Genomic DNA, 20,658 nt, shown 5'->3' on the forward strand with positions numbered 1-20,658 from the left:
CCCAGCCCCAGCCCCAGCCCGCGGGGTTAGGAAACGTCCGGGGTTTGGATGCCCTGGAGACAGTCCCCGGGGTTTCGGCTGCAACACACGCTGTGTCCCTCGGGCTCAAGGACAGGCGGCCCCCACGTGCCCGCAGCCCCCTCGCCCTCCTCTGTCCCGCTGCGCTTTGCAAGGTGGCGATTTGCCCCTGTTCCCATCTAGGGGCTCCCCCCCCCCAGCCTTGCCCCCCATTTGGACACCCGAGAGTGTTTCTTCCTGCAGGACCCTGCTCCCCAAGGGCCGGCGCGGCTCTCTCCACTCGCGGAGGTGAAAGATGAGGCCTCGACCATCGAAACTGCCCCTCAAATCTGTGAAGCCGGCTCTGTTTCAGCGAGGCAGATGCCAGCCTTGTCCCTTCCCCCACCGCAATTCAATCAGGACTCAAGTCCCGGGGTTTGCTGTAGGATTTAGTTTAGCTGGAAGGTCTGAAACGTCTTCAACATCTCCAGGAAATGTCTGTTATCTCCTCCAGAGCCCCCGGGGCGGCGCGTTCCCGCTCTGGGTAGCATCCATCGCATGCAGCGCTCCAAATATTGCTACGAAGGATGCGGACCGCTGTTGTGTGACTTCTTTTTAAACCATCTCCTTTCACAAATAGACAGAGCAAGATGCAGGCAGGGGCATTAGCTTCCAGAGGACACACCAAGGAGCACTGTGGATGAATAACTCTCTGCTCCATCTGCCCCCTGCATGCCACAGACAGCTTGTCCTTATTATCTCCTTCTTTAAACATCTGTATAGTTTGCAGGAGGAAACACATCTTTGTAGCAATTACAAATGCCACGTGGAATAACCAGGAGGCCTGATCGGATTTGGCTTTGATGTTTCGCCAGGCTCTTTCCCCACACCCTCCGCCCCCTCATAAAAAGCCCTGGCCCATTTGGACAGCTGGTAGTAACTTCTGGGAAAAGCCAAACTTAATCTCAGCCGTGCTCTGGAAAAGGATTGAGGAGGGACGTGACAATCTTGCTGTCTGTAAACGGTTTTATTACATGTGAGCCGTGCTTCACGGCTCCAGGAGTGATCGGTGGCATCTCTGGAGCGATCACCGGACCGTTTAGAAACAGGCCCTCTTTAATCCTGATTTTACACAACTCCTTGGTAAACCTTGAAAAGAAATCCCAAACCCTTTCATCCCTCTTTTATCCAAATCGTCCCAACTTCCCTGTTTAGTCTCCATCTTTCTCTCCACTTCAAAGGCACGAAGGAGTTTGGAGATCCCCGCATGCGATAGGTAATGTTTGCTGGGAATTTCCATGTTATTAAATGCACGCCACTGGCACAGTCCTGGTTTCGGTTCCCTGCTTATTTGGACTCGGCCATAGCTGTGCTGTCCAGTTGCTCCGTGCATCCGGCTGAACGGGGGTTGAGGTGAGGATCTGCACAGCAACTGGAACCCATCCCTCCTCCCATCCCATCCCATCCCATCCCATCCCATCCCCCACAACATATTAATTACTGATGGAGAAGACATCACCTGCTTGGCTTGCCTTGGCTTGCAATATTGCCTGCATCCGGAAGGTGTCACCCAACTCCACCAGTAGAAGAGTCTTGCTTTTCTCGGCCTCTTGTAAGAGGCCAAACCTCCAGGGCAGTTGCTCATCCCATGGTGGTCCATGGTTCCTCACCCCTGGGCATGGTCCTGGGCATGGCAGGCAGCACCCTGCTGTGCCTTCCCTGGCGAAATGGGTGTGGGTTGTAGCCGTGCTGGTCTAAGCACATAGGCAGACAAGGTTCTTTGGGTGAATACATCCCGTATCTTGTACTGGACCGACCAAAATTTTAGTCGGTCTAATAAACGAGATGGGATTTACCCCAAGAACCTTGTTGCCCTGGTGAAATGCATTCATGGGACACAAACTCCCCCGTGCCCTCTAGCAACGCCGGATGGTTTCTGCCCACGTGCCACGTTTTGGAGACAGCTGCAACAGCCGGAGTTGACAACGGCGTTATCACCTGCGCCAGCCGGGATTGGACTGAATGCCCAGGTCCCTGAATGGAGCCAGCAGCTGCCAAGGTGTAAATGCTAATATGCTGAAACCAGAGGCCAAATCAGCCTTGATATGCTCCTGACATAGGTTGCTCATGGTGTTGTTTGGCTTCGACCCTCTTGTGGGCAGGGCCTGATGCTATCCAAGCCCCTGGCTAGGGAAAGGCTGTGGATTTCCAGGAATGCCTGGGGAAAGTTGACTGATGACCAGGGCTACTGTGTGGGGGTTCCCAGAGGTGTCTGGGGCCAAGGATAGAGCCTGATCCATTTTGGGTTTCCTTTCTGAACATGTGGGAGGCAGCAGAAAGTCCATGCTTGGAGGAGCTTGCATGCTGTGAAGCCTGAGACTAGGTTTGAGCCTGTTACTCGTATGTATTTGGGTCAACGGAGTCCCTATAGCATCACTCTGAGTGTAGCTGAGGGGGGAAACTATGCTACCATACTTTTGGGGATGCTTTGAGAGCTGCAGATAGAGGTGCTGCAGGCAGGGGCGGGTGCAGTCGCCCTCCCTGCCCTTTGATTCCTGTTTTCCCAAACTTTAAAACCAAGTGCCTGGGAGAGGCAGCGGCATTTCTATTCAAACAGTGCTGAGAGAGTCATCGTGTGGCATCACAAGCACATGTCCAACCTTGGCTTTAGCATCATGTGGCTTTCTTGACTTCATGGCTCATTATCACCTCCTTGAGTCTTCCTAATCTCTCTCCACTCCAGGGGTGGGAATGACCCCAGCTCCTTTTTAACGGTCTTGGTGTTTTGTTTTGCCAGCTAGCCTTTCTTCTGCAACTTGGCTGTCTGTTGGCCGCTCCTGGAAACGTCTCTCTTATTTCACAGCCCTGCAGATTGTTTTTAGCTCTCCCTAAAAACCTTAACTCAGGGGTGGTCATATTCACTCAGGTGTGGAAATGACTGATGGTGAATTATGGAGGCACTGTCCACATGCTCAAGATGGCTAGATTTTGCTTTATGAACCTGAAGTAGAGATGTACATCTAACTATAATCACTACAGAGGAAATATCTCTTGAAACTGGTAGTTTGACTATTTTTTGCCTAATTGGTGGCATTTTTAAAAAAAAACCCAAACCTTTAAACTAGCAAATGAATGCACATACCGATCGTTGTTTGTTTTTGCTTTGATAAACAGAATAATGTAGTACTAGCCCCCTGGCATATGAGTAAAGTGTCTAGTTTCATTTTAACTGGAGAAAAATGTGTTTTTTATGATGCGCGATGATGTCTCATGCCATGTGGGTCTCTCCCTTCTCAAAATCCCAGATCTGCCCATGGCTGTCCCCATACAGTGAAAGCACCCGCAAGCCCCTCTGTATGTAGGAGGAATCTGACTGCCTCCTGGCAGGATCTCACGGCGGAGGGAAGCCCCTTTCGGTGCTTTCCAGTCCTTTTCTCCATCACATCTGCAAGCCGGCATTTGGTGGAGAAGCAGGCCTCCGAACTGCTGATGGATGTGCCCCTCCAAGAGCTCTCCAGGTCTGGGCGGTGCACTGCACAAGGGAAGAAGCGACTTAATAATTACAAAGGACACTTTGTCTGCTCTCTGTACTGTTTATTTGCAGAGTTAAACTCTGCATCCCCTGTGGAGCTGCTTGCGGTTCATCCTGATGATAGCTTGCTTGCCAAGGGTGAAAGATCCTGCCCCTTTTGGAAAAAAGGGCCCTTCACTCAGGCAATGCCCACTCCCTCCTCTCTCAGGTAAAGCACTCACTGAAGCCAAAGGGTCTTGAGCTGAGTTAAATTTGGGTGAAAAATGCAAGCAAGGCTTTCAGATTTGGCCTTCTGCTGGTAATCACTATACATGAATGCAACCCAAATGGAAGCAACAGTGCTGATTTTTATGAGTGGCGTTAGATGGTAGAGTAAAATCCAGACTCGCTACCCTGTTTCTGTGCTTGGAATCTGCTCCCAAAGGTGTGATACTACTGGCTGGGATATTTGATGAGTTCACCCATTTTTCACTCCAATTTCATCCCTATTTTTAGCTTCCTTTGAATAGAGGAGGGCAATTCACCCCTTTCCCCGGGATGAATGACACTAACTGCTGGTCCAGGAGTTATCCTCAGGCCCTCAGACTTGTAAAGAAAGGAACAGCTGGAAGATCTGGTGTGTGGATCTCAAAGCAGTGATAGTGTGGAGGGGATTAAACAGGGTGGTTGCCTAGCTAAAGGCAGGATAAATCTGTCCCCAGAGGCCTCTCTATTATGTCTAGTAGAGCTTTGCGAGCACTAAACAATTTTTTCCCCCTCCAATGCTGACTGAGCCTCGCAAAAAAAATAGGTACAGTAAAAGTCCTGGAAAGAAAGACCGGTCATTGGCATATGAACAAGGAGGCTAAGAACGTAGCATGAGGCTGTGGCCCTCAAATCCTGCATGTGGCATTGTAGGAACATCCCTCTAGCAGATACAGCTGAAGCTTACGGTTGCTGCTGGGCATAACACAACCAACACCGCCATACGATCTCACAGGAATTACTACTACAGTGTCACTTGCCGAAGAATTGCCATCCAGATCGAGGAGTTACCAAAATGATAGTCTGTTTGCAAAATGCAGATCAGCTGGAAATAGCACTGGGCAGTGGACGTCAGGCCCTCTCACGTCCCAGTGTTATTTTTCAGGCTGCGGTGGCTTTTACTGCCAGTGGTACCCGAATAGCGAACGCTTCCAGTGCTGCGTACAAAGCTTCAGAAGAGCTGGAAGTCAGGTCCATGGGCAGTGACGAAGATGAGGATGGGGTTGGTAGACCCATTCATTTTGGGGCTGGTAAGCCACCATGCATTTTTGGGAAAGGTGGCTTATTGGACTTTGCTCAGTAAAGATCAGTTTGGCCCAAATTCAGCTGTGATGGGCCACGTTGGTGGCCAACACACCCTGACGGTGGCATATCTGAAGACCAACCCAGGGAGTCTCATCACCCAGACAGCAGCATGTTTTTGGTCCGGTCTCTGTCCAAGTGCCTCCGTGCAGATGGAGTGGCCCCAGTGGGGCTGTAGGGAGCAACTGGGAGCTGGGATGTGATGGGGGATCTCTCTGGGCCAGTGAATGTCTTCCCTGGGGTTAGGGAGGGGAACTCATGACGCATCTCAAGGGAAGGAAATCTTTGGTGCAAGCAGGGAGGGAAAAGCAATGCCTGGTTGCACAAGCCAGTTGAAGCACAGCTTTGTCACAACGCACCTTAATTTTGTTTTCAGCCCTATTTCAATAAAAAGGCAATTTCTCCCCATTATTTCCCTTGCTCTGATCATGTCGCTAAACCCACTGTTTCCTCAAATGCCCCAACTCTTGCGGGTGGCAAGTATGATGGAGGCAGCAAGATGCTCCTAAGCTCGCAGGAGCTTTCTCAAAAGGAGCAATAAGAATGAAACCACAATGCTTTTGTTGTGTGTCTCATCTTTTATTTGAAATACTGATTTCTACAGGGCGTTTTGGGGAGAGATCTAAGCATACCGAGGAGTCTTGTCCTGTCTACTGGCCAGGGAGGCTGAGGGCAAGGTCAAGTCCAGTGGGGAGAGCCAGCAGCGGTCTGGCACGAAGTTGTACGATGTTGTACATGTTGTATGACGGCGAGGCCCAGCGGCCGTTGTATGAAATGGCTGCATGTGGTTTTGAGGTTTCTCACCCAGGAGCAGGAAAAGCGGCGAATCAGTGCGTCAAGCAGTACTTGGCTTCACACTAAAGGGTCGGCTGTTGCAACTGCTCATGTGAGCACCTTGGGGCAGCGGAAGTCAGTGTTGGGGTCTAACCTCAGCGACACCCACACACAGCCGGATCAAATTCAGTGAGATAGGTTTGGATTGACACCTGCGCGACAAGAGCCTGGAAACCGGCCTCCAGCGCTGAACCCCCTCATTCCCAAGCACGCCAGGCGTTGCATATTTTGGATGCACATGAGAAGAAACCAAAATAATTTATTAGACAGCAATTACCAGCAGCTGAGATGACTGCCTCCCCCCTTCAGGGCCCGTTCCCTGCTCAGCCACCTCCTCATGCGGTCCGTCCAAGTTTCAAGGTCTGCGAATGAATATTTCCCCAGTTTTATCTTCTAGTATTTCCTCCACCCTGCTTCTCTGCAAAACAAAGAGAACAAGCAAAAAACAGGTGGCACCACAGCACGGTGCTTCCTGCAGAACCGTTGGGGTCCAAGCCGTCCCATTTGCAAGCAAGGGAGAGGTTAGTTGCGGGGGAAGAAATGAAGACGGCCGCAGGCTGAGACTCCACTCCAAAGTTCGGCCGGCGGAAATCCAGGTTTGCCAGCAAAGCTTTGAACATGTACGCCAAGCCCCTCTCCGGTAGCAGAGCCCTCCTTTCTGCCGGCTGTTATTCCACCTGTGCTGAGCACACCGCGGCTCTTGCTACCACCCCGGCAACTGGTGCGGGGCACGGAGAGGAGTTGCACATCTGGCATGGTCCGTTCAGCAGCTGGTGCCTTTCCAGTGTGCATGTCACCCCTGGGCAGCACAGCTGGAGCCATAGAGGTGCCCACACTGATGGCAGCTGAATGTAGACGTAACCATGGGACATCACTCTGCTTCGCTTGGTAATACTGGTAGCATGGGGGGGAGATGTCACAGTGGCAGCCCTACACACTGCCTTATGCACCAAAGCAGAGCACAGCGGAGACAAGTGCTTCCCCTCTCTCTTTCTCCACCGTGCCTCATCCCATGTCTGGAAGGACCATTTCTAGAGACCCTTTTTGTGCATCACTTGAGGTGTGAACCCTACAGAGCTTGCACTGTACACTGCAGGGCACTGCTTGCAAATGAATCGGAGGAGGGAAGAGCCCCTTGGGACCACTGAGATGCCCCGAGATGGAGAAATTGGTACCGGTGCCTGAAAAGGCAAGGGGCTGCTTTGCTAGTAGTGCCATTCCTCAGTGTTTGCATGCTGTCTGCACAGTAATCCAGTTGCATCTTGTTACAGCTGGGAGCCTATCTGCCTTCCCCGGCGCTCCAAGGCTTCGCCTGTATCTGCATCTCAGGAATCTGCTCGCGGCAGTCAGGAGTGAAGCAGAAAGACGTGTTTACAAATGCTGGCGGAGGGGGAGGGAGCCCAGGCAGGGAAGTCGGAGGAGCCCAGCCTCACAGCCTTGTACGCTAGCTGTCACTGTCAAGGAAATGGTCTTGAATAGGGAGGAAGGAACAGGCTGCTAGCAGCAAAGAGGCTTCATGCAGGGCCTCCTTGCTTCTGCTGCCATAATTAGGTGGGGAACTGGAAAAGACGCTTTATCACGGATTGGTCTGCTAGCTCATTTGAGCCATACTGGGCACCCTCGCTCTGGGAACAGTGATGTTAATGGTACCTTTTCTCTGCCAAGGGGCTCCCAAATGCTGCCCTAGCCATAGGACTGTTGAACAACACACTCTCCCTATGCCTGGGGAAGGGTGTTTTTGCCCGAAAGCTTGCAAAGAACAATTTTCCCAACTATTTAGTTGGTCTAATAAAAGAGCTCACATCTACCCAAAGAACCTTTTCTCACTAGCCATATACTGTACACCAGCTATGCTGCAGTCACTGCTAGGGGGGTGTTGACTGGTCGGGGGTGTGAGTGGTTTTGCATGTTAAAAACCCAGTGCCTGAGAGATGGGGGAGAGCCTTGTGGGAAGTTTCTGGGGAGCCTTAGTGTCGAAAGACCATAGGAGACCACAGCTTTACGGCTTGCCAACTGGCTAAGCAGCAGCTCTGCAGGAAAAGACCTAGGGTTTAAAGTGGAAAATAAGCTGAATGAGCCAACGTACCCTTGTTGCCAGGAAGGCTACCGGCATCCTGGGCTGCATTGGGAGGAGCATTGCCAGCAGATCGAAGGAAGTGATTCTTCCCCTCTATTCAGCACAGGGGAGGCCACATCTGGAGTCCTGTGTCCAGTTGTGGGCCCCCCACTACAGAAAGGAGGTGGACAAGTTAGAGAGAGTCCAGCGGAGAGCAGTGGGAATGGTTTGGGGGTCTGGGGCACATGCCTGGTGAGGAGAGACTGAGGGAACTGGGTTTATTAGGTCTGGAGAAGAGAAGACCGAGGGGGGATTTGATAGCAGCCTTTACCTCCCTGCAGGGGGGTTGCAAAGAGGATGGAGCTGGACTGGTCTCAGTGGGGGCAGATGACAGAAGGAGCAATGGGCTCAAGTTGCAGCAAGGGAAGTTGAGGTTGGATATTAGGAAAAACTTTTTCACTAGGAGGGTAGTAAAGCACTGGGACAGGCTACCCAGAGGGGTGGTAGATTCTCTATCCTTGGAGGTTTTTAAGACCTGGGTAGACAAAGCTTTGGCTGGGATGAGATAGTTGGGGCTGGTCCTGCTTTGAGCAGGGGGTTGGACTAGATGTGACCTCCCGAGGTCCCTACCAACCCCCATTTTCTATGATACTGTGATTCTCATGCTTCATGGGAAAGACGTGGATGGTGAAGCACATGGAAGTGCCATAGGTAACACAAGAACCTGCAGCAAAGAGAGGTTAAGTGATGGGCCCAAGGTCACCAAGTGAGTCGGGGGCAAAGCTGGGAGCAGATTCTCTGCCCTGGACCAATATAACCCATTAGGCCTGATGCTTGGCTAAATCTTGTGTCAAGCCCTCTGGTTCTTCCTACTTACAATCTCCAGTTCAGTTGCCCATGGCTCACCAGAGGTATTTGGAGAGGAACTTCCCAGCTAAGTCTCCACCCCTTCAATTAGAAATGGAGAGATACGATAGTGCAGGTGCTGGCACATGTCTGGACATACCTGAACCGTGTCCAAGCAATCGGCGAGTTTCTGCATGTTCTTGCGGGGCGGGAGAAACGCCTCCAGCCTCAGCGCCCCGCGGGCAGTTTTCTGGCAGGATATCAGGTGATTGATCTCCTGCGCCTGTGTTCAAAAAAACAAAGCAAGGCAAAATGAGGACGTACGCAATTGTGTTGGTTGTAGCAAGGTGGGTCTAACACGCCCGCAATGCAAGCCCCTTCCTGCTCTTTTCCCAACAGGAGTTGCACTATCCCTCCCCTGTCCATTGGTCCCACTGTTCTTTAAATTAATCAGGCAGAGTTTGATGTTATTCCTGGGGCCAGGGAACCGAATGGGGTTGCAGGATCTGTCTGCTGTGCAGGTTGGGTTTGAGGCCTTTTAGGCCTGAATGAGTTGACCCGTGCTCTGGAACTGAACTGACACGATGGCATTTTACCTGGAGTGAGAGCATGCAAGTGATGCGGGGAAGGGAAAGTCACCTGCCACGGCCAGACAATCCCACTGCTATCCCAGACGTGTCCTCCAACCACTCAATCCCTCGGACTGCTCAAACCATCTCTTCAGATGCACAGGCAGCCTTTGGGCACCTTGAATCAGTGCTCCAGTCTGGTGGCCCATGGTGTTACCCTCGTCCTGTCTAGTTTCTGTCCTCCTTGCTCTCGTTTGCTTGTCCTTCCCTCTGTGTTTTCACTTTGGGTTCTCTCTGTTCTCATTCTATTTTAAATGTCTTTTTGGCTGGCCTTTTTCTGCTTTTCATAGCATCATAGAAAATGTCATTGCAAAGTTAGGTTGGAAGGGACCTCAGGAGGACATCTAATCCAATGCCCTGCTCAAAGAAGGACCAGCCCCACCTAGATCATCCCAGCCTTGTTCTGTGGCTTCAAGCCTTAGGGATGACTGAGGGAGAAGGGAGAGACCTGACACTTCACTAACACTTGTAGCTCACATCCAACATTGGATTTAGCATCATGTGACATCGTGAGCACATGTCCAACATTGGATTTAGCATCACACGGCATCGTCAGCACACGTCCAATGTTGGATTTAACATCATGCGGCATTGTGAGCATGCGTCCAACATTGGCTTTAGCATCATGAGCACACAACCACTGTTGGATTTAGCATCATGCGGCATTGTGAGCACTCATCCGATATTGGATTTAGCATCATGCGGCATTGTGAAAAGACGTCCAATGTTGGATTTGGCATCACACGACATCGTGAAAACACGTCCGATGTTGGATTTAGCGTCATGCGGCATTGTGAGCACATGTCCAATGTTGGATTTAGCATCACGTGACATCGTGAGCACTCATCCAATGTTGGATTTAGCATCATGTGACATCGTGAGCACACATCCAATGTTGGATTTGGCATCATGTGACATCGTGAGCACACATCCAATGTTGGATTTGGCATCATGCGGCATTGTGAGCATACGTCCAACATTGGCTTTAGCATCGTGAGCACGCATCCACTGTTGGATTTAGCATCATGCGGCATTGTGAGCACACGTCCAATGTTGGATTTAGCATCATGCGACATCATGAGCACACATCCATTGTTGGATTTGGCATCATGCGGCATCATGAGCACACATCCAATGTTGGATTTGGCATCATGTGGCATTGTGAGCACACATCCAATGTTGCATTTAACACCGTAGCATCATGAGCACACATCCAATGTTGGATTTAGCATCAAGCGGCTTTCTCATCAGCCTCTGCTCTTGTCTGCTTGGCTGGGGTCCCTTTGGCATCTCCGCTGAGGGCTCTGTATGGGGATTGTCAGTCTAGTTCCCAGACAAGCCATCACTACCAAGAGACTCCTTTGAAGCAGCCTTAGCAGCGTGTCCAAAACACAAAGACTGAACTCCGCTCTCTGCCCAGGAGCTGGTCCCCTGAGGTCATGGCCGGCGAGCGGCGTGTGGGGAAGCTGCCTCTTCTGTGCACCATTAATCCAGGCCCACTCATGGCTACTAACATTCACTTAAAAAATTCAACAAAAAACAAGCTGCCCAACAAAATTAGATCCATCAGACTCAGTGCCAAGGCCTTTGTTGTGCTAGAAGATGTGCCTCTGTACACAGGCACTGGAAACCAGCAGAGGCTGATGCTGTTTACTGCAAGTTCAAGACCCCCTGGAGACATGCTGTCCTGCTTTCCAGAGTAGCCCCGGGCTGGGGGAGGGAAGCAGTTGGACAGTAGCATAGAAGAAACCCTGTTCCAAGGTTGCTAACTATAGCATTAATCCCAGAGTCATAAATAACTCCAGTGCCATGGTTACAGGCCTAGCCAAGTATGATATCATTTAGTTTGGGATTAGGGAAAAATATCTCCCTTGAAGCTGTAGGGTCTAAAATAAGTAACTTTTCCAGAGTTGCTTTTCTCCCAGGGAATGAGCAGAGAAACTCCCGTCTGCAGCTGTAAGCAGGAAGGACTACTGTAGTAAATGCCAGGAGAAGAAACGTGCTGGCAGGTATGACAGGGTTTTAGGATGGGATTTGCTAAGTGTTTAAGGGATCCAGGAGCCTGAAGCCTTCATGATTTTCAGGACTATGACAGCCCATCCTTAGAGACGTGATGTTTTTCACCCCAAATTGGGTAATGTAGAGAAACGCGCACCCTTTCCTCCTTCCAGGGATTCAAATCCTGTGATGAGAATTAGCAAGAGGATTCCAAAAGATTTGTGCAGCCAATTACCACCTCTGCATGCACTAAGCTGTAGTAATTGCAGAAGCAAGTTGCCAGCTACGGATCCATCATGGGTGATTTGCACGTACGACTTTGACAGCCACGCACACCACTGGGGTAGCTGTCTTCTAACGTTAGACGCACCAGTGCACATGCACGCAACGGTGCAGCTCCTAGCCAACGTTTAGCAAAAGGATTTGGACTTTTTTGTTTTACAAATGGGTCCTAAATGCACAGATTCCTTTTCTTGAATCTAATGGGATAATGCAGGGATGACAGAGGGGTGAATGGGTGCATAGGCATAGTCAGAGCGCTACAGTAGAGAGCAAGGGGTTGGACTAGATGTGACTTCCTGAGGTCCCTTCCAGCCCTAGGCAATGGGCCAAGTCGGTGTAGGGTGCAGAAGGGAGCTGTGACATCCCAGTCCAGCCAGCTTGGATGGTGAACGCCCTGAAGTGAACTTACTCTCAAGTCCTGAAACCGGAGCCTCAAGTTTCGGAGGCGGTTCCTGGCCTCTGCGGCCTTGAGCAGTCCGATGACCCTGGCCTGCTTTTTTTGCTCTGCATCGCCGCTACGCTTGATGTACTCCGGGGCCATTTTCTCCATTGCAGTGACAGGAGAGGCCAGTATGGATTTCACTATTTCCTCGGTGGGCTCCACGAACGCCAGGTACTGCGAGCGCTGCTGCGGGGACATGCCGGTTGCCTCAAATGGGAGCAAATTCTTCCTGGGGGCAGGAGGAATTTTCTTTTTGTGAGCATCTGCGCCCTTTGTGGTCAACCTCGCTCCACCTGATGCTGTCTAAGGAAAGAGAAAACAGCTGTAAGAGTGTGTGTGGGCAGGAGTGCTTTGGGATACCCTATGCATGTGAGGAAGGGACTGAAAGCCCCGTCCGGCCCAGGGTGGGTTAGGCTGAGTGCAGGACTCAGGCACCAGCTTCTTAGCTGGTACCGTGTAGAGCTATCAGTGGGATACCTGGCATGGCCCATTGAACACAGCACTGACCTTCGGGAGAGCTGGGTCTGCTGCTGATTTGCTCCTTGCCCCTAGTATCTTCCCATCACCTCCCTGTGCCTCCGTCTCCCCACTTATCCTACATCTGTCTTCTCCAAGGTTTTGGTGACAAGGACTGCTTCTCTTCATGTGACTGCCCTGCGCTGAATGAAATGCAGCCCTCATGTCAGCTGCATCCTGGTGGGGCCCACTGCGATATAAATCACAGTAATAAAGTTCCAGTCCTCCTTTGCGCACATCTTTGCACAATCGGTATTAGTGTAGTGCTGTATTGCTGTCCTCCAAACCCAGGGAGAAGATTCAGACATGGTGTTGGCTGCTCTAAGTTAGTGGTGGGCACTTGCAGAGTAAAATGTCCAGTGCTTTGATCCAAAGCATGTCTTAGAAACCTCCTCCTTACTAATAGAAAGCCATCTTGCCTGATGCCTGCTTTCCTTGGAGGCTCTTAAAAGCCTGTTTGGGGTGCTGTTCAGAAATGCTCAGACGATTGTTTTCCGGCATCAACTATTTGAAGCTCAGTTTTTACGTGTGGTGTAATGTGCTATCAAAAGCATGTTTTCAGACCAGTCCTGGCCTCAAGGGCCTGTGGCTGTGCTCAGCTTGGATATATGGGAGGCCCAAGGAGCTTTGCAGCACACCGAGGCTCATGTCCTTCTGAGATCCTTCCTTGGCTAAGGATGATGGCTTTCACGCCGCAAAGGGAGGCCTTTGTAGGGTGAAAGGACTGTGGTCTGCTATGAATTTAGGGACGTTAACTGGGAAGAAATCTATCGCTCATAAAGCACCGCGTTCATTCAACCCGGTCCGCAAACATTAACTAATTGATCCTTAAACGCCGCTGTGAGGTAGGCAGGTGTCACGATCCCCATTTCACAGAGGCCTAGAAAGGTTAATTGACTTGCTTGAGATGACGAGGGATGGAGCTGGGATTAAAACACGGCTGCGTCTGCGTTAATCACTTGTCATTGCTGATGGATATCCATGGCGTCGGCGGAGCAGGTGGGGAGGCTGGTGCAGAGACTCCCTGCTCTAAACCCCAGGTCCTCATGTTTCATGTGCTGTCGCCACCAAAGACATTCAAAGCTGGGCTGTTTCACCAGCCTCGGAGTGAAATGACAGCTCTTGAACCCAGCCCGTCCCAAAGTGAAGCACTGCTTGTGCAAATGCTTCATGGTCAAGCCAGAGCACAACTGGTGTCACGTTTAGTCTAATTCGGTTCAGAGCCCAGCTGGACCCGTTCAAGATGTCAGGGTGGGAAGGCAACTCCAGGCAGAGATTTTATCCACAAGCAGGCAAAATGTGGACGCTGCTGGGAATGCAGCATATAAAGGGAAGTGGTGAGACAGAGGAAGGAGCCGGCATCAACTCTTGTGCGAGCCAGTGGTTCAAAAGGCTTTTAGCAACCCATGCGAATGTAAACCGGCACGTTTCACACAGCTCTGGGACAGTTAAGCAAAGGCAATGCTGCTCAGTGCTCATTTCTTTCTCTGGGCCCGGGATTTCTGCACTGATATGTGCCAGTCTGCGGTAACCAGAAACTCTCCTTACCACAGGAAACAATGTTGGTCAGGAGCAAGCCTGGCTCGGGGCCCCACAGTGCTGCCTCGGCTAACACCCCTCCGGCTTCCCCTCCTGCTTGCAGAGCTGGAGGCTGATTCAATAAGAAATATGGTCGATAAAGAGACTCAGTACAGTTTGCTTTGAATTAAACAGGCAGGGAACTAAGACGCTACTCGAAGAGCAGAGCTATTAAATAGCACATAGCCGATGCGCTGGGGTCAGTGGGGCTCGTTTTAGGTTGCTCTCTGCCAAGAAACTGAAGTGCAAGTGAGGAATTTCACCTGATATCACATGCATGCAAATGGGCATGGGAGAAGGATTAGGGCTGTAGTAGGGTAGGCGCTATTTTTCTTCCTGCTATTATTGCTTTGCTTGTCTCGAGCTGTGACAAGGCAGGTGGAGACTCCGCGGCAGGCTCGTGAGTGGACAGATCTCGTTCTTCCAAGAAAAGGCTCAGCACAGTCCTGCTAAGTGGGCTAAATTCAGCTGTGCGCTGAGCAACCCCATGCATGGCAGATGGGTGCCAATTTAAATATGAAAGAGAATCTGAGTTTAGGGGAGTCTGTTTGGGAGAGTCTGGGAGCCAAAAGGAGACAAGCTAGGCGGATTTTGGTTTCTTGAACCCCAGAAGCCATTTAGCATCCCTTCTTCCTTTGGCTATAAGCCCTGAAGAAGCAAGGGCTTGCATATCTGTGGTAGTAGGAGAGTTATATGGTGTGTGGAAAATTTCACCGTATTCATTTGCAGTCGGCAGTGACTTTGGTGTGGGGGACTTCACAACAGCCAAAGGTGAAAGGCAATCCCATGGTAGGAAACACCCATCTTGTTTGAACGGGTGCAGGTTGTAGCTGTGGTGGTCTAAGGACACAGGCAGACGAGGCCCTTTGGGTAAATCTGATCTCTTTGATTAAACCAACTCAAATAGTTGGGACAATTCTTCTTTGCCAGCTGTCGGGTATAAACGCCCTTCGTCAGGCTGAGGAAGCATCTGCAGTTGCTGCGTGCGCTTCCTGGATGGACTGAATAGTAAAGAAGCCAGAGGCTGGTGTGCATGCAAGAAAACCCAGCCCGTGAAGATGTAAAATAGGACTTGCTTGATGTCATTAGACTTACTGAATTATTTCAGCTGGAAAATTAGCTGCGGTGGGTGCAGGAACATTTTGGCTAACAGCTATATGTGTGCTGTTACATATATGCTGCCATAGGGACAATGTGTTTTTTGGCTAGAGAGCTTGTGCTCTGTTTACAGTGACTGTAGTCATACAAGAAAAAGAAATTGCGGGGAGAGATCTTGACTACTGAGATAAACTACCCTGACTTCAAGGGAGACGGCTTCGAAAATGTCTGATTGTTTACCTTGTGGTTTTGAACCAGATGGTAAAGAGAAGGGCCTAAGCAAAGGCAGAGCATGGCTTTGTCTCAGAGACGGTTGCTTTTATTTGCTGCTGCTCTTACAAAACCCTGGCAGGAAATCGCTCAGGATGCCACCGATGAGAAAGAGGAAGTGGTATTATTTCAGGATCGCAGTGGATGCTGCAACTGGGATTTCAGACACGTACAAACCCATGTCTTTTTCCTGTTCATATGTCATTTGCTTCCAGCGCTAGATTTAGCTTCTGGTGCCAGAGGAGCCGGGTGCGTTATGATAAACTGTTTGCGCGGCTGTTATTTGAAGTCTTTATGGCTCGTGCCCAAAGACGAGCAAACTGCCTTGTAACTCATTGCTTCAGGGTGTTTGTTCTTACAAAACCATGTGCAGGAACTGAAACTTTTGAAGTCTTACCAACCAATTTGGTAAAGTACCCACCCACTCTGAGTCCTCTTTGACTCACTGGTGCAATGCTTGAAACACAAGCAGGTAGAGCTGGGCGAATAAGCAAGTCCTGCAGAATTCAAGCCTTTCATTTGCCCAAACAGTGGCATGTAACAAGGTTCAGCTAGGCTTGTTTCTTTGCCCTGAATTGTTGTGGTGGTGTGCAGGCTCAGCCATGGTTGCACAGAACCGTTTTGCCTTCGTGGAAGTCACGTGGCTAAACCTCTACGCCTCACTGAACATATTTTTTTAAACGTTGCGGGTAGGTTATGAGGTTTCACACGCACATAGCTGCAGTTCCACTGACTGCATATGTAAAACCTGTTTCTGGATGTACAATCACTTTCAGTTTCCAACAGACATTTGCATAGTCAGTTAGTACAGTTGTAGCGACAGTCCTGGTAACTGTGCATACCGATTATGCATGCAGAGGCCCACATGTATTTTGCATATAGATTTGCATATCTGTTGTGTGCAGGGAGTTCGCAAAATGTACCCGTGTCTGTTTTTAATCAAAAGACTGAGGTCTAATTCTGAATGTTGTTTCCTAGGTTTGTTCTGACATGAGGCTAACTAAGCTTTACACGCACCTAGTTGTTTACAGAGCTGTTTAATCCAAACAGTTTTAATTCATGGCATTAGTGTTCGTGGTTATTCAAACCCACTTTAACTATTAACTATTTTTAAACTGGAAAGAAAACTAGTTTGCTTTAATACCTTTGAATTAAAGTGCACTTATTTTTTTGGAGAATGAATTACCCTGAAAGTTCAAGGATGATGCATAAACTGTTAGTCCAAGTGCTATGATGGTGGGTCGGGTGTAGGAGTAGTGGGGTCTAAGAGATGTGCAATGAAACAAAGGATTTCATTTCCAGGCTGCTGAGATGCCATCAAGCAGAAATATGGGAAATATAACATCTTTTAACTAGATTTCATGTGGACCAATTTGTTTTGGTATTTTCTTGGGCCAATCACAGCAATACATAGGGGTGCTCAATGTTTGCCTTCGTTTAAGAACCACCTGTATGCTGGGGGAATGTGTCATAGGATCAAATAAAAAACCAACTTGCACCCTGAGAGTCCTGAAGTTAATGGCCCAAAAGACTGTATTATCCTTTTTAGAAAAGTAGTGCTATTGGTCTTTGAAAACAGAGGCCTTTGGAAGTCGACAAAGGTCTTCACTTACAAGGCGTGTGTGCTGACCACCCTCCTCTACTGCAGTGAAACCTGGACCATCTGCTGATGCCACATTAAGACCCTCGAGAGCTTTCACCAGCAGTGCTTGCATCGAAACCTGGGGATCAAATGGGAGGACTGCTGGACCAGTGCAAGCGTCATCCATGAAGCCGCATCCACCAGCATTGAAGCCTTGCTCTTGAGAAATCAACTCCAATGGATGGGCCGCTGTGTCTGGATGTCCAAGAACTGCCTCCCTCACCAGATTTTCTTCTCCCAGCTCTCTGTTGGCCAACACTCAAAGGGCGGCCAAAGGAAACGGTACAAAGATATGCTCAAGGTTGCCCTCAAGCACGGAGGCATCGACACCAATGGCTGGGAGGAGCAAGCTGCTGACCATTTAGCGTGGCACCACCTGGTCCACCAAGGCGTGCACCACTTTGAGGCCCAATGACTTGAATCCAAGGCAGAATGGCGGCAGCAGAGGAAGGAGAAGGAGACCAGCCCAGGGCTGTGAATCCCACTCCTCCATGCAACAACATGCCCCCATTGCCGAAGAACGTGTGCATCCAGAATTGGGCTCCTCAGTCACCTCAGGTCCATCAAACCTGACGGATGTCATCGTTGACTTTGGGGAATGCCACCACCAATGTGTGTGTGTATCTATCTATCTAGATATATCTATATCTAGCTATCTAGATAGATAGCTAGATATAGATATATTATGTATGTATATCTCTCTCTATATCTATATATAATGTGTGTGTGTGTGTGTGTGTGTGCATGCATGTATATATGTAGATTAGCAAGGAAGTGCTTTGAAATTCAGGAGGATAAAATACTTAGGCAATAGGATGGATGGCACAAATAATAATAACAATAGCACTGCATTTCCTAAGCCTGCTCTGTAGGCCCTTTGAACTCCTAATAAACTATGACCAAATAAAGAAAGGCAACAGAGCTTAGTATACAAGCACGATCTGCAATTCTGCATTTTACTTTTCTGGCTTTGACTTGGTGGCAGAAACAGGCCCACTGAGGTTTAAAGCATACGCTTCTCTCCCTATGTAATGGCCACACCATGAGGTTGAATGTGTGGCCACTTTCTTTAGAGAAGGCAAACCTTGGTCACTTGTGTGTACTCCTGTGGTCCTGGATAAAAGAACATTGGTTTTCCTGCTGGTAAAAATCAAACAGCAAGCTGCCATTTTGCAGGTAAAAAAGCATCATTTGGAGGCCTCAGACTGGAGGGGAACAGGAAGCTCTTTGGCTGAAGTGATTTCTACAAGATTTTCTCCTGACCTGGATCCATGCCCCTAATGCAGGGGTGGGCAATTATTTTGGGCAGAGGGAGTTTCAGCAAGCCATCGAAGGCTGTATGACAGGCAGCCCAGGGCAGATAAATATTAATTTTCTAATTTTTTTAGGGGCCCCATGGACTGGATAAAATGGCTTGGTGGGCCACATCTGCTCCCCAGGCTGCATTTTGCCCACCCCTGCCCTAATGGGTGGGATGGACAGAAGGGAGGAGCAAGGGGTGCGTGGGTGGGTTGTGGGGGGTCTGCTTGGCTGGCAAGTTGGGAATGCTTCTACTTGCGGACTCAGGAAGGACAGTGAAGTTCGCCCCCCCAGACACCACAAAACAGGTTTAGGGCAGAAACATTTAGTGTAAGGATAAGCTCCATGATAGACAACCAAAATTCCTATTGCCTGGCTTGGGTTCCTGCAGACTCCACATGGATGGTGCTACACCCGTTCGGCCACAGAGCAGCTCTGTAGCATGCACAAGTGTAGTTGCACTTCACTAAACCAAGCACCCACCTGCAGGTGCCCTCACCTGGGTCCACTGCAGCGAAAACACACTTCCACAACCCGGCCCTTGCAGCGCTGCTGGCTTTGTGGGAGCTCTGTGCCTCAGCAACATCACCAAATCTGGCCCACCTAGAGTTAGTTTTTCCAATGAGCTCATCCTCCGTGCAGGCATAGGGTTGCCAACCCTCCAGGATTGCCCTGGAGTCTCCAGGAATTAGAGATAAATCTCCAGGAGACCGGTGAGAGTCACCCGGGAGATAAATGACAGGGCATTCATTAAAATAAATATTAAACATTGAATCAGATTTATACAGTTGTCTGGTGGGCTTTTAAAGTGTAATAGTCATGTGCGTTTGCCTTCCTGACGTGAAGTCATTGATGTCATTACATCATGTGATGAAACCTCCCGGAATAGTTTCAAACAGAGTTGGCCACCCCACGTCGGCACCCAAGTTTCGAGGGGCATTAATTAGTAATAATATACAGGAGCACAGAATTAGAAGTGAGCTTTCAGCTGATCTGGTGGAGCCCTCGGGGTTGCACGTAGCCAAAGACCCTTCTTTAGCACAGGGAACCTGTAAGGATGAGCCCAGCTGTTGGATAAAACAGGTAGGGACATTTCTTCTGTGCAGTGCTATCGCACTCGGTGAAAAATCGCTGGGACTGAACCCAGTTTGGTGGACTGGAGAGTATGGTTTTAGAGGGCTCACGTGTCGTTTCTAAAGGCACTAGCTTCACCTTGAGACACAACTGCCAGTTCCTAGCATTCAAACATCACGAGTCCGGTCCTGCCGCACTCCGGAGACTGGCTTAAAATGCAACTGCTTTTAAAGAGAGCAAGCCCCTGAGAGAGGGATGTGGCGGGCAAAACGTAATAGCTTCAGGAATAGCTTGGGGGAATCTTCATTTAACTCCTCACTCCCCAAGACTCAACTTCCCCTGGCGAGACATTCCCTGGAAAGGCATCCTTTCCCCCCACGGGCATCTTTCCCTGCAGTTTTCCATGGGCAGGTTTCTTGTGCCCTTGCTTAGCTGTAGCTCCCGGGTTTTGAATTCCTTCTACTTGCCATGTGCTTTGCAGCCCTTTGCTGTTCACGTTTTCTTTAAGCCTTCAACTTATGAGGGTTATGGACTTATTTTAAATGCAAGCTGTGACTCAGGCAATGACATGATTCCAGGACCTGCAGCTTGATGGAAAGCTGCCCACATTGCCAGCGTTCAGCTGTGCTGTTTGAGCTTTTAAAACGCAGGCACCAGTGGAGCTAGTTCCTCTGTCTCTCCTCCTTCTCCCCCTCACCCCACGAAGTTTGGGGTCCCTTTGGTTTCCAGGATGCTATACATAACCTCAGCTGTTCACCCCAAGAAAAACCCCAGTGGGGCGTGCACTGCAAACTATGGCTCTCTCGAACGTGGTGCATGTGGTGCTTTGGATCTAAGCCCCGGAGACCCGTCTTGGGAGAAGTCTAGCTCGGAGCTAATCAAAACACACTTTGCTTCCAAAGGGAGAGGAAAAGTGACTTTGGGACTCTTCTCCCCCTGCCTTTTCCCTTTTCCCACTTTGCGCCTTGCCCCTGGCGCCACAGGAAGCCGTTCTCACCGGTGAGCTGAGCCCCCCGGCCCCCACGCAGGTCTGCTGGGCTGCCCCAGCCGGGACAGCTTGCAAGGGGGGCTTCAGGGAAGCAGAAGACAAGGCTGGCAGGTGGAGACACCACTGCCAAAGCAGTGCCCTGTCCATCTTGGTGGCCTCTGGGCCCAGCCTTGGGAGAGCCCTGCAAGGGGGCAGAGTCGGGTTGGGGGGAGGGGGGTGCAGAGCTGCAGTAGAGGCCCTGGGGCGGGGGG

General features: G+C 50.1%; 1 protein-coding gene and 1 long non-coding RNA gene across 2 annotated transcripts in view; one reads left to right on the forward strand and one right to left on the reverse strand.

The window, feature by feature from the left end:
• Positions 1-5,928: 5,928 nt before the first annotated feature.
• LKAAEAR1 (LKAAEAR motif containing 1) overlaps positions 5,929-20,658 on the reverse strand; it is a 15,345-nt gene continuing 615 nt past the window's right edge. The window contains exons 2-4 of the mRNA XM_019510086.1: positions 11,910-12,245; positions 8,752-8,874; positions 5,929-6,107 (exon numbers count right to left, since the gene is read on the reverse strand). Coding sequence (XP_019365631.1) covers positions 6,045-6,107; positions 8,752-8,874; positions 11,910-12,245 — 522 coding nt within the window. The 3' untranslated portion in view covers positions 5,929-6,044. The remainder of the gene's footprint in view (positions 6,108-8,751; positions 8,875-11,909; positions 12,246-20,658) is intronic.
• Positions 14,777-20,658, forward strand: part of LOC109292578 — a 20,711-nt gene continuing 14,829 nt past the window's right edge. Inside the window, exon 1 of the long non-coding RNA XR_002096149.1 lies at positions 14,777-15,063. This is a non-coding gene — a long non-coding RNA (uncharacterized LOC109292578). The remainder of the gene's footprint in view (positions 15,064-20,658) is intronic.

The sequence above is a fragment of the Gavialis gangeticus genome, unplaced genomic scaffold (genome assembly GCF_001723915.1).
Source record: "Gavialis gangeticus isolate Ggan-Ray unplaced genomic scaffold, GavGan_comp1, whole genome shotgun sequence".
NCBI classification, from domain to species: Eukaryota; Metazoa; Chordata; order Crocodylia; family Gavialidae; genus Gavialis; species Gavialis gangeticus.